The following is a 14,489-nucleotide window of genomic DNA, read 5'->3' as shown; positions in this document are numbered from 1 at the left end:
GACCGGGATCCGAGGGGGATGGGGACCTTAGAGGGGTGTCCCCATTCCTTCAGGATCCTCTCAAGGATTGGGGAATAAGGATATGGGGTGAGGGGGGATGGGGACCTGGAGGAGTGGGGACTGCATGGGGATCCCATTGGGGCACGGGGAACCCGTGGTGGTGGCACCCCGTGGCCACAGAGGGGTTGTGGCTGCTCTGGGGGGCTCTGAGCGGCTGTGGGAGCACCGGGGAGGGGGCACAGCACTGCAGCGGGGGAACAGAGACCCCTCAATGTTTCCCTCCTGGATTTGTAGGGCTGGTGTGCGTGAGAGAGCACCCTGAGCTCGTGTGGGCCCTCCACATCCTCAGGGATGGGTGCTGCTTCCCTCTCCCCGGGGGGACTGTCCTGTCCCCCCCATGGCCCAAGCACAACCTCCCCATACCCCTTTTATACCGTGTGGAGGGTGGGAGAGGAGTCCCCGTTCCTCCTCTTCCCCTCTCCTTTGCAGCCGCCACATGCTGGAGTGGAAACTTTTACGGGGGATGAGGTGGGGGCTGGCGGGGAGGGGTCCCGCTGGAGGGAGGCTGGGCTGGGGGGAGCCGAGGGGCTGCTTTGGTCCTGCCACCCCCTGGAGACCCTCTGAAGAGCAGCCGGTGGCCGTGGGCGCAGCGGGACTCAGAGGGGCAGGAGTGGTGGAATGGGGTTGGGAAGCTGACGTTGGGCTGATGGGGGCTGAGAGCAAGCGAGAGCCGCAGGACGGCGGTGGGGAAGAAATGACCCCTTTGCCTTTCCCTCTCCGGCGAACGCAGCCGTGGTTCTTCCAAATTACACGTTGCCTTTCCGAGCGAGCTCTGCTCCCCTCTGCTGCTCAGCCTCTCAGTGTGGTAGGGCAGGGAGGGGTCTGTGTCTGGTGGGGACCCCGAGGATCACAAACACCATGGGACTGACGTGTCCCCCCAGGTGTGCGACGGACCACAACTCGGACAACACGACGGCGATGCTGCAGGAATGGCTGCAGGCAGTGGGCAGCAATTATCACTCGGTGGCATGGAAGGCAGAAGAGGGGCCCAGGTGGGGCCAGGGGGGACAACTCTGCATTGCATCCCCCTCCTTGCACCTCTCCCCTGCATGCACACGGGGTGTTTGCAGGGCTTTTTGCATGCGTGCTGCTGCCAGCTCAGCTCAGTGCTGACTCAGGCGGACGGCATGCAGTGTGTGCACTGAGTTTGTGCGTTCCCAGCCTGCACAGTTAACCCTCTGCCTTCCTCCCACCGCACAGTGCTTACCCCGACGAGCTCGGCCCCAAGCACTGGAGTGACAAACGCTATGAAAACCTGATGAGGCTGAAGCAGGAGGCTCTGAGCTACGCCCGGGGGCTGCGGGCGGATTACATCCTGGTAGGGACAAGGCAGCATGCGGGTGTCATGACACATGGGGTGTGGGTATCCCCATGCCTCCAGCACCAGCTCTGTCCCCGCAGTTTGTGGACACGGACAGCATCCTGACCAACAACCAGACCCTCACCTTCCTCATGGCGCAGAACAAGTCGGTGGTGGCCCCAATGTTGGACTCGCAGACTTTCTACTCCAACTTCTGGTGCGGGATAACGCCCCAGGTACAGCCCAGAAGCCCTGGGGGGGCTGCCCAGCACTGTGTCCTGGGCACTGTCACTGTCACACCGCTGTGTCACAGGGGTTCTATCGTCGCACGGCTGACTATTTCCCCACCAAGAACCGGCAGCGCCGGGGCTGCTTCGCCGTGCCCATGGTGTACGCCACCTTCCTGATCGACCTGCAGAAGGAGGAGACAGCACAGCTGGCCTTCTACCCACCCCATCCCAACTACACCTGGGCTTTCGATGACATCATTGTCTTTGCCTACTCCTGCCAGGAGGCCGGTGAGGGTCAGAGGTCTGTGGAGGGCTGGGGTCAGCCTCTGTGGTGCTCAACCCCCTCACCTGCAGGTGCTGAGGTCCATGTGTGCAACCAGCAGCGCTTTGGCTACATCAACGTCCCTGTGAAGGCCCACCAGACGCTGGAGGATGAGCGTGTCAACTTTGTGCATCTCACGCTGGAGGCCATGGGTGAGCTCCAAGGGGTCCCTGTGCTGTTCCTGTCAGTGACAGAGGGCTGCAGGCTCCATGGAAGGGATTTTCCATCTCTCCGCAGTGGATGGTCCCTCCATGCAGCGCTCCAGGCACATCTCCGTCCCACCCAAATCACTCACTAAATTGGGCTTTGATGAAGTAAGTGCCCCCCATGCCTCTCCTCTGGACCTCCCGCCCTGATGTTCAGCCAACCCCACGTCCCCTGTCCCACACTGCAGTGATGTGCCCCCTCTCCCCTGCCCTGGTGAGACTGTTCTCTTCCTCCCCAGATCTTCCTCATCAACCTTGTGAGGCGGCCAGACCGGCGCCAGCGGATGCTGGAGTCCCTGCAGGAACTGGAGATCGCTGTGCGGGTGGTGGACGCGGTGGATGGGAGGTGACTGCATAGTGTCACCCTGGGAGGGAGCTGGGTGCTGGGGACACCATGCTGACCCACCCTCTCGCCTTGCAGCACCCTCAACAGCAGTGACATCAAGGTGCTGGGAGTGGACCTGCTCCCAGGGTACTATGACCCCTTCTCTGGCCGCACGCTCACCAAGGGGGAGGTTGGATGCTTCCTGAGCCACTACAACATCTGGAAGGAGGTATGGGGCTGAGGGGCACAGGCACGGGGTAGGGACCCTCTGTACAACATAGGTTCTCCCTGGATAACCTGGGGAGAGGGTCTCTCCTTCAGGTTGAGTGGCCCCAGTATGGCACAGTATAGCCCAGTATGGCCCAGTGTGGTGCCAGTGTGGATCAGCAGCTGTGTCCTCCCCACAGATCGTGTCCCGGGGGCTGCAGCGGGTGCTGGTCTTTGAGGATGACGTGCGCTTTGAGGTGTCCTTCCCAGCCCGGCTGCAGCGGCTGATGGAGGAACTGGAGGGGGCACGACACGACTGGGACCTTGTGTAGGTGCTGGGGATGAGGGGTGCAGGGTGAGCGCTGGGCCGGCTCTGACTACTCACCCTGCAGCTACCTGGGGAGGAAACAGTGAACGCAGAGGATGAAGCTCCTGTGGAGGGTGTCCGGAACCTGGTGGTAGCTGGGTATTCCTACTGGACGCTGGCGTACGCCATCTCCCTCCGTGGCGCGCAGAAGCTGCTGGCTGCCGAGCCCCTCTCCAAAATGCTGCCTGTGGATGAGTTCCTGCCCATCATGTACGACAAACACCCCAAGTAAGGAGCAGAGCTGCACTGCTGTGGGAACATGTGGTTCTTCTCCATTGCCACCATCCCACCCCGTCTCTCCCCTCCGCCCTGGCTGGAGGAAAACATCTGCAGCATGAGCTCATTCCCCCCCAGCCCCGCCTGGCCGCCGGCTGCTGGAAAATGGCCCTCTGCCAAGCACGGGGCGGCAGGGATGGAGCTGGGGTGTGGGGCTGGCCTTGTGGAGGGCTCAGCCTCACTGGGGGCACCTCACCGGGTGGGGGTCCTGGAGGGGAAGGCAGCTGGAGGTGGGCAAGCGCTGGGGGAGAGGATGTGGGAAACGGGGAGAGCAGGATGGTAAAATGAAGGGTTGGAAGGGTGGGGGGGGGCACTCTGAGCACACAGCATCTCTGGTGCCAATATCACTCCCAAAACAGTGCCATCCTCCATGCACTCACTCCATTGCTGTATTTTCCATCACTCCTTACGTGTCCTTCTCCTCCTGGTCTCCCCAGCGAGGACTACAAGCGGCACTTTGCCCCACGGGACCTGCAAGTGTTTTCGGCTCACCCACTCCTGGTTTATCCCACCCACTATGCTGGGGACAGCAACTGGCTGAGCGACACAGAGACCTCCACCATCTGGGACGATGACTCCAAACAGACAGGCTGGGTGGGCTCACAGAAGACCCTGAGGGACCTGCGGGATGGCGGGGGGTATCTTCGCTCTGCATCCCACGATGAGTTCTGAGGGTGCTGGTGCTGGACATGGACACCCCCTGGGAGCAGCCAGACTCTCCTCACCTACCCATGGGAAGGCATCGGTGAGCAGAGGGCTTACTTCTGCCTGGACCACTAGCAGGGATGCTCACTGCTTTTCTACATAGGGACCAGGCATCGTGACCCAGGGGGGAGCATCGTTGATTGGGTTCTCCCCCTGCCATGCTCCAAAGTGGGATTTGTCCCTGGAGCTGTTGGCAAAATGGTGCCTAGACAGACAGAGGGGCTGCCAGACTGTGGTGTTCGGCTCTGTACTCTCCTGAGTAGTGCAAATTATTTTTTGGATGTCGCATGTGGATTTGCTGGTTCAGGAGGAGGGGGGAAGGCCCTGGAAGTGCACATGTGGCCTCCTGCCACCCCTGCCTGTTCCATATCTGGGCTGAAGCCCAGGAGGATTAAAACCAACTGTGTTGGAGCTGACGTTCCTGGCTGCAGGCTGTGCTGGGCAGAGGTGCCCCCAGATAACACCGATGACAGTGTCTTCCCACTCATTTGTTCTGATGTTCTCAGCAGAGGTTTTGGCCTTTGGACTGAAAACCTTTTGCTAATTTGAGCACCAGGATGTGCAGCTGAGTCCTGCTGGTCTCTGGCATGTGTCACGTTTGTGGCCAGATTTGGAGTAGGGTGTTTGCTTTACAAGAGCCAGCGAATGTTTGTTTTGTGCTAAAACTTCTAGTCCCCGGAGCAAGTGAACACTGCAGGGCAATGCTTGGTTGAAAACTGGGGAAGAGAAACAACTGACTCTAGTCTGAGTGGGCTGCCAAGTCCCCAGAGCTGCTGCTCTCCCCTCTATTGATTCCGTGGCTGTGGTACCCTGGATGCAGACCTTGCAGGCGTGAGGAGATTGGGATGGGAGCTGTAAACAGAGGGTGAAGTTTGGGTGCCAGCTGGAGCAGAGGAAGGACATGGCAGTGGCACTGCAGTACGTGGGGCTCTGTGAGATCCCAGGGTGCGTTCCAGTGCCTGCTGGGATGTGGGCATGGAGCTGCTGTGCTTGCAGCTTGTAGCTCAGACAGGACGCATGCAGCAGAACACCGAGCTTTTGGGATGCTGGAGTGGTGCTGGAGGGTAGAAGGCATTCCCTAGCAGCTCTGGCAGGAGAGCTGTAACAAAGCTGGCCAGGAGCTTTCAGAAACTCCAATGTTTTGGCAGAAAACAGCTTAACTCAGAACCTATGAGAGCCTGAAACCTCCCCACTAGTTGCTCCAGTTCCGTGGGAGCAGACTGGTCTGCTGGTGAGCTAGGAAATTCCAGACAGCTCTGCCTTTCTATGCCACGAGGTGCTGGGACACCTTTACTGCACAGCCACAATGCGGGGCACAGATGCTGAGGGGAAAAGGATGTTTGTGCAGGGGGAACGTGCCAGGTGTTCTGAGGCTGCAGCCACCAGCAGGGACCTCAGAGAGGGACTGAGGACGGCAGTCCTGATGGGGCAGAAGGCACTGGTCCCCCGCAGGCAGATGAAGGGTGAGGAGACGGCGCTGGAGCTGCCCCATGGCTGCCCCGGCCGTGCGGGGCCCGACTCCAAGGAACACGGGTCTGGAAGAGGCTGTGCTGAGCTGCGCCAGGGCTGTGCGCTCCTGCCAGGCCTGGCGGCCACGCTGATTGTTTCCATGTTTGCTGCGCTGCCAAACAGCGTCAGGGAGGAGGAGGGAGAGGAGGAAAAAAGGGGGAGAGCCTGGAGCGGGGCTTCGTGGTGGGACAGGGCTCAGTGGGAGCTGGGGACTGCGAGCCCTGAGGTGGGGCGGCACTGTCCCCATCCATGGGGGTCCAAGCACGCTCCAGGGCGCAAACCCAGGCCAAACCCCGCAGCGTCCCCTGAGGAGAAGGACAAATCCTCCCGTTAGCCTCTAAGTGACCCCGAAACGGCACGACGCTGGGTCTGTATCTGCAAGGACCTCAGCCAGCAAGGCCTTCGGGCGCCCCGCCGTCATTTTGGTTGAGGGCGCAGCCGCCACCTTGGTTGTGGGCGTCTCCGCCATCTTGCTTCCGGGCAACGTCGCCATCTTGGTTGCGGAAGGTGGGGCGGGGCCGTGAGGCGTTGCGGGGCCGGGCCGGGGGATAATCCGTCCTTCTTCCCTGCGCGCCGTTCTGGTGGTCGCTGGGGTTGCCTGTGGCTGTGGCGGGGCCCTTTAGGAAGGGCAGGGGTTGGGGATGCAGCCGGGGTCGCTAGGCTGAGCGTGTGCCCGCAGGTAGGAGTGGAGATGGAGGTCCCGGAGCTGTTTGCCACAGCCGTGCCCGAGGAGCAGCTGGAGAGCGGCTGGGACCGGGCCCAGGCCCTGCGGAGGCTGTTCGGGCCCAGCCAGTGCCTGCGCAGCGTGGAGAGCCCCAGTGGTGTGGGATCCCTTCCCGCCATTGTGCAGGGCAGGATGCAGGAGCAGTAAGTGCCTGGGAGTTGCTCTGTGTTCACACTGCTGCCTTCCCTGCTCAGAATGTCCTTAGCAGTCTTTATGGCAATCCTCATATCCACCACCTTCCCTTGCTGCCCTCCAGCCACGTGTGTGTCCGGGCTCTGTGACAATCTCCCTGTTGGGCAGTGTGAGCCCAGCTCATGGCTCTGTTCTCTGCAGCTGGCAGAAAGGACGGGATTTCTCCTCTTGTGGCCAGTGGGAGGAAGCCATCATTTGCTATACAAAAGCCATCAACCTGGATCCACAGCGGGTAATGGGACCCTGGAGAGCTGGGAGCAGGAGGCAGCACTGCTAAGGCTGTAGCACTGGCATCTCGCTTCAAGGTGCTCTTTGCTATGGTGTTAGCATGGTGCCAGCATGATTCTGGGCACTTGGAGCATAGCTGGGCCCTGGCAGCATGGGCTGAGGGTGTCCATGGTGCAGGCAGAGCTGTATGAGCAGCGGGCAGAGGCTTTCCTCCAGCTTTGTGACTTCCAGTCAGCCAAGCTGAACTTAATGAAGGCGCTTGCATTGGCACCTGCACAGGAGCAGCACTGCCTGGCTCGTCTGGCTCTTGTCCTTGACCTGCAGGTGAGCAACCACTCACTTTTCCCCATCTGCAGCCCCGACTTGTGACCATGCTGACTGGCTATCCCTGCAGGGCCAGAGTCTGCTGAACCAGGAGCTCTACAGTGAGGCCCTGGAGGCCTTCACACAGGCGGCTGAGCTGCAGCCTCACTGCAGGGTGTTCTACCAGAGGAGGTGAAGCCAGGGCTGAAGGCTGTTCAGCAGGCTGGCCCTGCCTTACTGTAGGCTCCCCATAGCCTTGTCCCTCTCTTGCAGCATCTTGTGCCTTGCTGCCCTTGGTGAGTTCCCAGAGTTCCTCCGGATGCTTAACAGAGAACTGGAGGAGGATGTGAGGAACCCTGATATATATGTGCTCCGGGCCTTCTTCTACAAGCGGTTTGGGCAGGTATGACCATGTTGGTCCCTTTGAGGGACTCTGCCTGCCCTTCCTGGACATGAGGCCACAGTAGGAAGCACCAGGTCCTGAAAGTAATCGGCCCCCTGGGCAGCTGGCCCTGTGCCACCAGGACATCCAACGGGCCCTGAAGCTGGAGCCACAGCACAGAGCTGCCCAGGCTTTGTGGCAGAGGCTGCTGAGACAAGGCCAGGAGGCCAAAGCCCAGGCAGTGTTGAAGGCCCTGTGTGGAGACCTGCGTGGGGCCCTGTATGAGATCAGCTTTGCTACTGAGAGTGACCCGTTGGCTGCTGAATTCTTCACCCTCAGGTAGCGATCGTTTTGCTGCAGGTAGTTAGCTGTACTGCTGTCTGAGTTTCCTTTCTCTGTCCCTGTGTCACAGGGGGACCCTCCTCCGACAGCTCAAGAACTTCAGTGCAGCCAGCAAGGACTTGGTCAGGGCGAGGGAGCTGAGCACAGCGGGGAGCCCAGAGGCCCGGGAGGCTCAGCGGCAGCTGGTGCTCACCTACAATGATTGTGCTGTGCACTGCTATGCTCTGGGCCAACTTGATGAGGCTGTAAAGCTCCTTGGTGAAGCACTGCAAAATGAAAGAACAGAGCAGGGACTCTACGCCAACAGAGGAGGCAAGTGGCTGGGCTGGTTGTCACAGCAGGGTAATGTCAGTGGCTTGTGGATAATGCTGGGGTGTCACACGGCAGTGGCTGGCACTCAGGCAGTGAATGTCTGCAGAGAGAAGCCTTGCCCTGCAGCCCTGTGTTAGGCACCTGTGGCAAAAGCAGGAGGTGGGGCAGCTGGGTTCTCCCTTGATCCTGATTCCAGTGCACTGTTTCAGCAGCGGGAAGGGGATGAGGAGTGGTGCTACTACTCCTTCTCCACGTAGTATCTTCTGGGGCACTGCTGGCAACTGCTGCTCTCCCCCCAGACGAGGCTGCATGTGCTGGTTATTGCAGAGCAGAGCTTTTAGCTATGATGCTGAAACCTGGGGTGGGCTGGACACGAGGTGTGTGTTTCCCACTGGCTCTAGACAAAGCCCTGGGGCAACAACCAGCCCCTCTCAGCCCTGCTGAGATGGCCCTTCTTCTCTGCAGACTGCTTCTTTCGCCTGGGGGAGCTGACCTATGCCCTGGCGGATTACCAGCAGGCGCTGGAGCTGAGACCAGGGAACCGTGCTGTGCAGGGACGTGTTGCAGCCGTGTTACATGAGAAGGGCTGGCAGGACTTGGCAGCCAGGTGAGGAGCAGGGCGGTGTAGGCTGCCTGAGAGCCTGTGGTGAGCCAGACACACACTGCTGTCCCCTCGCAGGCGGTTCCTGCAGGCAGAAGCTTGCTTTTCTATGGCCATTGAACACAGCCCCCGAGAAGCACTGTACTACCTGTGCCGTGCCATGGCCAAGCGATGCCTAGGGAAGGTGGAGAGCTCGAGGGAGGATGTTGCACGCAGTCTGTGGTTCAGCCCCACGGATAGCAAGGTACAGCCCTACTGCTGCTGCTCTGTGCCCTCCTCAGGCAACGGGCAGCATTCCTGGCTTAGCTGCAGGCACTGTGCCTGATGGTTAGGTGGTTTCTGTTCTGCATCAGGGCCACCTGTAGGAATCAAGAAACATGAGCTGGGGGACCTGCTAGGCTACAGGTCCAAGCCAAGCAGCAATGGTTATATGTTGGCTTTTACAGCAGTTTGGTGTTAGAGTCATCGGACAGATCATCTTCTCCTGCTTATTCTCACTTTTTTGTTTCTTTAAATCTAATCCAGGGCAGAAGCCCTTCTGCAGCTGACTGCGGGCAAGGGGAGAGTATCCCCACACTGCTGTCTCCAGCATTGCACTGTTGTAGCAGCATGGTTCAACAGATCTGGGATTTCTTTACAAAATCAAAACCAAGCAGGTTCCCTGCCAGAGCAGGTCCTGGTGAGGCTGGCAGGTGTTTGGCTGCAGCAGGGGAAACCTGTGGTGCAGAGCTCATTGCAGGCAAGTTTTTCTGTGAGTGCTGATATGTTAGGAAGATGTTCAGGTCTTGCCTTGTTGCCACTGCAGATCCTTTCCCTTGCATACCGCCTCTTTCCAAGAAAGACTGTCCAGGCTATCCTGAGGAGCTTTGCCCAGCAAACCTTAGATAAAACACTTAAGAGTCCTCCAAGACTTCCATCTGATGACACCCAATGGACAGAAACAGTAGGTGTGTGCTGGTGGTGGTGGGGTAATTTGTCTTGGGTGTTAGCCTGCTGCTGCTACATGCGCCAAACTGGGTTTGTTCAAACTCTGATGAGGGCTTTGTTTGCTCTGGAGCACAGAAGCACATTTTGGCTACCTAACTGCTGAATTACTCTTGTTGCCAAAGGCTGTTTTTGCCATTGTCTGCACCTAAAAGGCATCAGTAGGTTGGTGGAATGTCTACATGTGGGAAACTTGTTCCAAGCAGAACCCTCATTCCTTCTCAGCCCCCTTAGCTGAAGGGTCTGATGGGTATTTGCTGTAGACCTGCAGCATTGCCTGGACACTGGCGCCTGTCCCCAGGCTGCTGATGGCAAGAGAGGATGTGTGGGTTTCACCTTCTGCACTTGCACTAGTCCTGGGAGCACGGCCTTGTATGCAGAGATGTGCTCTGCACAGGGGAAAAATGGGCTGCCTGCAGCTGTGGCAGGACAGACCTTGTGGCTTTCTTGTACCTACACTGGCTCCTCTCTACAGGGCGTCAGGACCAGGTACTCCTGTTTCACCTCCACCCCTAGGAAAGGCCACTGTCTTGTTTCCTGTTACCTAATTATAGAGCATCATCGCTATGCCTCTAAATCCCCAAAGTGCAACTGCATTAGGCAGCTGTGCCCATGAAAATGCAAGTCTAACTCTGTCCATGATAGCTGCTGTTAGGAATCCAAGTAAATGACTGTTCAACCATTTATTTCATAAAAGATTTATTTTAAAATTAGAAATACTAACATTTCTGCAGGCAGGATGGTTCTGTTGTAGATGGACTAGCTCCTGGGCTGCATTTAGGCTGTTCCTCCATTGGCTGTCCACGAAGCTGGAGTAAGGCTGGAATGGTCCTGAGTGCTAGCAGCTCATTTCAGCACAGGGCATGAGAGGAACATCAGGGACCTTCAGCAATGTCCCTGTTCACACAACCCCCCCAGGCAGTTCATTCTCAGAATATGAATAATTCTCTGACCTGTGCTCCAGTAACTGACTGCAGAGATTAAAATGGGACAAAGGCCAGCAGTGCCATACACTCCCCACGCTCGACAGCATGGAGTACAAACTTCTCTAACTTGTCCTCAGGTCCCCACATAAGTAGCACTCCTGTGAAGCTGAGCAGAGCTGGTTCAGCCAGTGCCTGCAAGGTCTGACCAGCAGAAGGACATCAAAGAAGTTCAAGAGCTCATAGCACCAATTCCTCAGCCTGCTGCAGAAATTACCACTGAATAAAAGTATTTTTAAAAACTATTACTGTCACCATGGTCTCCTCTGGAGGTAGGAATGAACTTTTTTTTTTTTTGTAGATAAGTCCTGTTTTTCCATTTCCATGGTTTGCTGCAGAGAAATCCTTTGGACCTTGGGGGAAAGATGGGCAGAAGGACAAGTAGGCAGAGCTGAGTTCTTGGCAGGCTGAGCATTGCCATATCCCTTGTTATGTTCCTATTTTTGTTGGTGCTTCCTACCAGCACCTATTCACAGAGAAAGGAAACTGGAAAGAAGTTGGCTCTAAAATTTCCTTTTAATGAAAAGGGTAATGTTGAGGATGTTCACCTGCCAGCAATGTAGCAGTCAGCACCAGCATTGTCACATTGTACAAAAGAACTGAGGTACTGCCATGCTTAAAAGATGGCTTTTAAAAATGCTAAAATGATGTATTTAAAAAAAACAATTGTTTTTTGGGCTCAGAATCTTCATGCATTGGATAGCAGAAGCTGCCAGAAGAGGAGAGAGCTACAGATAGGTGTTGCTGACAGGGTAAGAAACCTCCCTGACACTGCAGTCTCTCCTGACATCTTTCCTTCTTCATCACAGATACGACTTGAGTGGTGCACCAGGCTGAGCATATCCACCTTCACCTGGCCACAGAATAAACGATAAAGTGCTTTAAATCAAATCACTTGCACTTGCTCACACAGCTGCATTCTGCAGTAGTGCCCTTGGGGCTAGGAAAAACAAATTCAGCAGAAGAGCATTTGTGCTACTGCATGGTAACTCCTGCTGCTCATCCCACCAGTCTGCAGCTTTACAGTCCCATATCTGAGCAAGGCTAGAAAAAAAACTGATCCGAGAGGCTACAGTTTTGCATCCTGTTGATGAAAATAATTTCTCTTCTTCTGGGAAGTAGGGGATGCTGTCAGCCACCTCCTGGACAACACCCTGACGTACTTCTAACCCTTGCTGCACAAGTTCGTTGATGACACACTGCTTTACGTGGTGGTGCTTCAGTGGGAGGAAGGGCACGACAAAATCAATGAGATGTTCATTAATAATCCCAGATTTCCAGAATCCACCTGCAAAAGCAAAAGATTTTACTTTCGGTGTCCGTGGTCCTTGGAATTCAAGGAACTGCTTTGTTTGAAGCCAGAGTACTCGGCTGAAGACAGATCTGCTCGTTTTGTACAAGGACTTAAACCAACAGCTGTCAACCCCTCCTTCCCCAGATAGATTTGTCTTTCCCCAGGAATGGTTAGGTTTAGCTGAGCTGTTCGGATTTTAAGCTCTGCTCTGCGACAAGGACAAAGCAAGGATCCGAGCAGGGAGCAGGGATTGACACTTCTCAGTGCCTTTTCAGTGAGTGTGCTGTGCTGTTTGCCATACTTTGTCTGAATACGCATTTTCTCAAAAGAATTTTGCTAAGCATGCTAACAGCTCTGCTGGCTTGGGAAGCAGGCTACTCCTTCCCTCTGCCAGAAAACCTTGAGGAGCTCACAATTCCTTTCCCTTCAAATTTCTGTCCCCTTCTGCCTGCTTAGGAGATCCCAGAGAGCATCTGCGGCTGTGTGGAGTGGGCCTGGCTCCCTCTGCTGGGCTCTGCTCCCTGCTGAAACACTGCAGAGATTCACTCACTCTGAGGGTTCTCAAACACTGCTTTGGAGATGGCTGCCTCCATGTCCTGCAGGCTGATCTCCTCCCGGTCTCGGTGGGCACGCCAGAGATCCAGTGTCATTTCATTGATCTGCTCCCCTCCTGCGTTGCTGCACAAGGATAAGACAACTTACTACCCAGGAAAATGCTATTGCAGGACAGAGGTAGATCTGCCATCCTCCAGCCTGCATGAGCTCACTCCAGGCTTGCCCTGCTGCCTGGCCTAAAAGGACTCCTGTAACAGCAAGCAAATAACAGGAAGAGGAGAGCTTTTTCACAGACACTCCAATTTTGACTGTTCATGAGGAAATAATATCTGTTGGTTTCTGCAGAAGCTCAATGCTTGGAAAAGGAAAAGCAAAATGAAAGGGTGCTCTGAAGTAGGCATCATCCTGTGCCCGTGTGAGAAGCAGTGCACGGAATGCCCTGTGATGCCCCACCTGCCACACAGGGCCATCTCACCTTATGAAGATGAAGATTGCTTTGCGGTAGTTGGTCCCATACACAACCCACGAGGGTCCCAGGAATGGCATGATCACATCAATCAGGCCCGGGTGCATCTTGTCCATCTCCTCAAAGAGAAAGACCGACCGTCCGCAGTTCGTCAAGTTCCCTTGGATCCAGTGCTTCAGGTTCTCCTAGGAAAAATATCCACCAGACCATAAAGCAGGCCTGAGCTACTGCAGTGCAAGGGTTGAGGTGAAGCACAGGAGCAGCTGTGCAGCACCACCTACTCAGAGCAGGAACAGCCAGCCCTGAGGCAGGCTGCTTTGTCCTGGACCTGGCACAGTGACTTATCTGTGCCATTTATTAGCTCATTATAGGTCTTCTATTGCAGATTTAAAGCAGTGAGAAGGAGGCAGCAAACTAAAGCTGGGTATTCAGCCTCCTACAGCACCTTACATTCTTCTCTTTCACTGCATCACAGTTCCCAGTTACTGGGAGGGAGACCTGCTTGTTGCCGCCTCCTTTTCTGGTGCAAAATTGTGTGCCTGCACCAAATGAGAACAGCTCTGCCTTTCCTTACTACAGCTGAAGTTACTTCAATGCCAACCCACACATGAACGCTTAGATCTCCTGGATATGTGTGTAACTCTTAATTGCATCGTTTTACCCAGCACGAGGCTTTACCCTACAGAGCACATTTCTTCTAAGGATGCAAAAGAACACACAGCTCCTCCAAACACCCAGAAGGAAAATATCCAGGTGTGCTGGTTTCCCCACTGCTGAGGTTTCATTTAGAAAACCTCCACCTTTGGATTTCTCGCCTCTGTCAGCTGCAGGAGCCACAGGTTAAGCTGTGTTTGGAAGCTCCTTGTTGGGTAAAGAGGGAATTATCGAGTCCAGCCATACGGAAGTTTTCCCAGCTATTGATTTGGAAAGCAAAGAGACAATTTCAGGTGAAAGGCACTAAGTGAAACACTCTGGCTGCGTATTCAAAGGGCCGTGTAAATATTTAAAGAGGGAGAAAATAACAGCAAGAACGGCCGTTGGGAAAACAGAAGCGCAGATCGCAGAGGATCCTTCAGCCACTGCGTGGAGCCTTTGCTCCAGCGCCTGGCAAGCCGCAGCCCGGCCGCCTTCAGGAGCAGCCTGAGCGTGCGCTGAGCGCCGGGACGGCCGCAACCCGCCCGCAGCGCTCACCTTGTACCGCTCCACGTGCTCCGCGTGGGGGAAGTGCACGATGGGGGAGAACTGGTGGACGTAGCGGCTGCGCAGCCCCTCGGGGAAGAGGTGCCGGACCAGCATGGAGCTCACGAAGGTTTTTCCCGTCCCGGTGGAGCCGTGGAAGGACATGACGAGGGGCTTCTCCGGGCTGCGCTTCTCCAGGAACCGCCTCAGTCCCTTCATCAGCTGCTGCCTCACCAGGGGCTGCCCCACCAGGGTCACGGCCAGCTCGCACTCCAGACCTGCGGCGAAAGCAAATCCTTTACGAAACGAGGGGCCGACGGCTCCCGTCCTGCGGTCGCCCCAACGCCGCCGTGCCACACCCGACCCAGAACCGGAACCTAACCGCGCAGGTCGGGCCCGAAGCCGCACTCGCAGTCCTCCGTGAAGCTGCAGCGCAG

The 14,489-nt window shown here is 56.4% G+C and overlaps 3 protein-coding genes across 5 annotated transcripts; 2 read left to right on the top strand and 1 right to left on the bottom strand.

Annotated features, from left to right (window-relative positions):
* Positions 1-665: 665 nt before the first annotated feature.
* CERCAM (cerebral endothelial cell adhesion molecule) lies at positions 666-4,414 on the top strand. Its single transcript, XM_010720840.3, is given in 12 exon segments — positions 666-1,052; positions 1,261-1,378; positions 1,462-1,596; positions 1,674-1,878; positions 1,945-2,064; positions 2,150-2,226; positions 2,358-2,464; positions 2,540-2,672; positions 2,851-2,978; positions 3,043-3,059; positions 3,062-3,245; positions 3,731-4,414. Coding segments are annotated over 12 exon segments (1,593 nt in total). The 5' UTR covers positions 666-918; the 3' UTR covers positions 3,966-4,414.
* Positions 4,415-4,509: 95 nt separating this feature from the next.
* On the top strand, positions 4,510-10,803 carry TTC16 (tetratricopeptide repeat domain 16). Of its 3 annotated transcripts, XM_010720839.3 has the most exons (11): positions 4,510-6,374; positions 6,565-6,655; positions 6,829-6,975; positions 7,046-7,146; positions 7,228-7,357; positions 7,461-7,675; positions 7,749-7,990; positions 8,456-8,597; positions 8,670-8,835; positions 9,397-9,538; positions 10,639-10,803. In XM_010720839.3, the coding sequence occupies exons 1-11, from the start codon at positions 6,199-6,201 to the stop codon at positions 10,704-10,706; spliced, it is 1,620 nt and encodes a 539-aa protein (XP_010719141.1). In that variant the 5' UTR covers positions 4,510-6,198; the 3' UTR covers positions 10,707-10,803. The 3 variants fall into 3 exon arrangements, 2 of the variants coding, with proteins under 2 accessions (XP_010719141.1, XP_019476974.1); XR_004161659.1 differs by lacking the exon at positions 8,670-8,835 and having other exon boundaries at positions 10,639-10,726; XM_019621429.2 differs by lacking the exons at positions 8,670-8,835; positions 9,397-9,538.
* TOR2A (torsin family 2 member A) lies at positions 10,244-14,489 on the bottom strand (the record flags this gene model as incomplete). Its single annotated transcript, XM_010721125.3, has 5 exons — positions 10,244-11,846; positions 12,403-12,530; positions 12,883-13,058; positions 14,065-14,330; positions 14,435-14,489. Coding segments are annotated over 5 exons (1,008 nt in total), but the record flags the coding sequence as incomplete, so codon positions are not given.

The sequence above is a fragment of the Meleagris gallopavo genome, chromosome 19 (assembly GCF_000146605.3).
Source record: "Meleagris gallopavo isolate NT-WF06-2002-E0010 breed Aviagen turkey brand Nicholas breeding stock chromosome 19, Turkey_5.1, whole genome shotgun sequence".
Lineage (NCBI taxonomy): Eukaryota > Metazoa > Chordata > Aves > Galliformes > Phasianidae > Meleagris > Meleagris gallopavo.
This window is presented reverse-complemented; position numbering and strand designations above follow the sequence as displayed.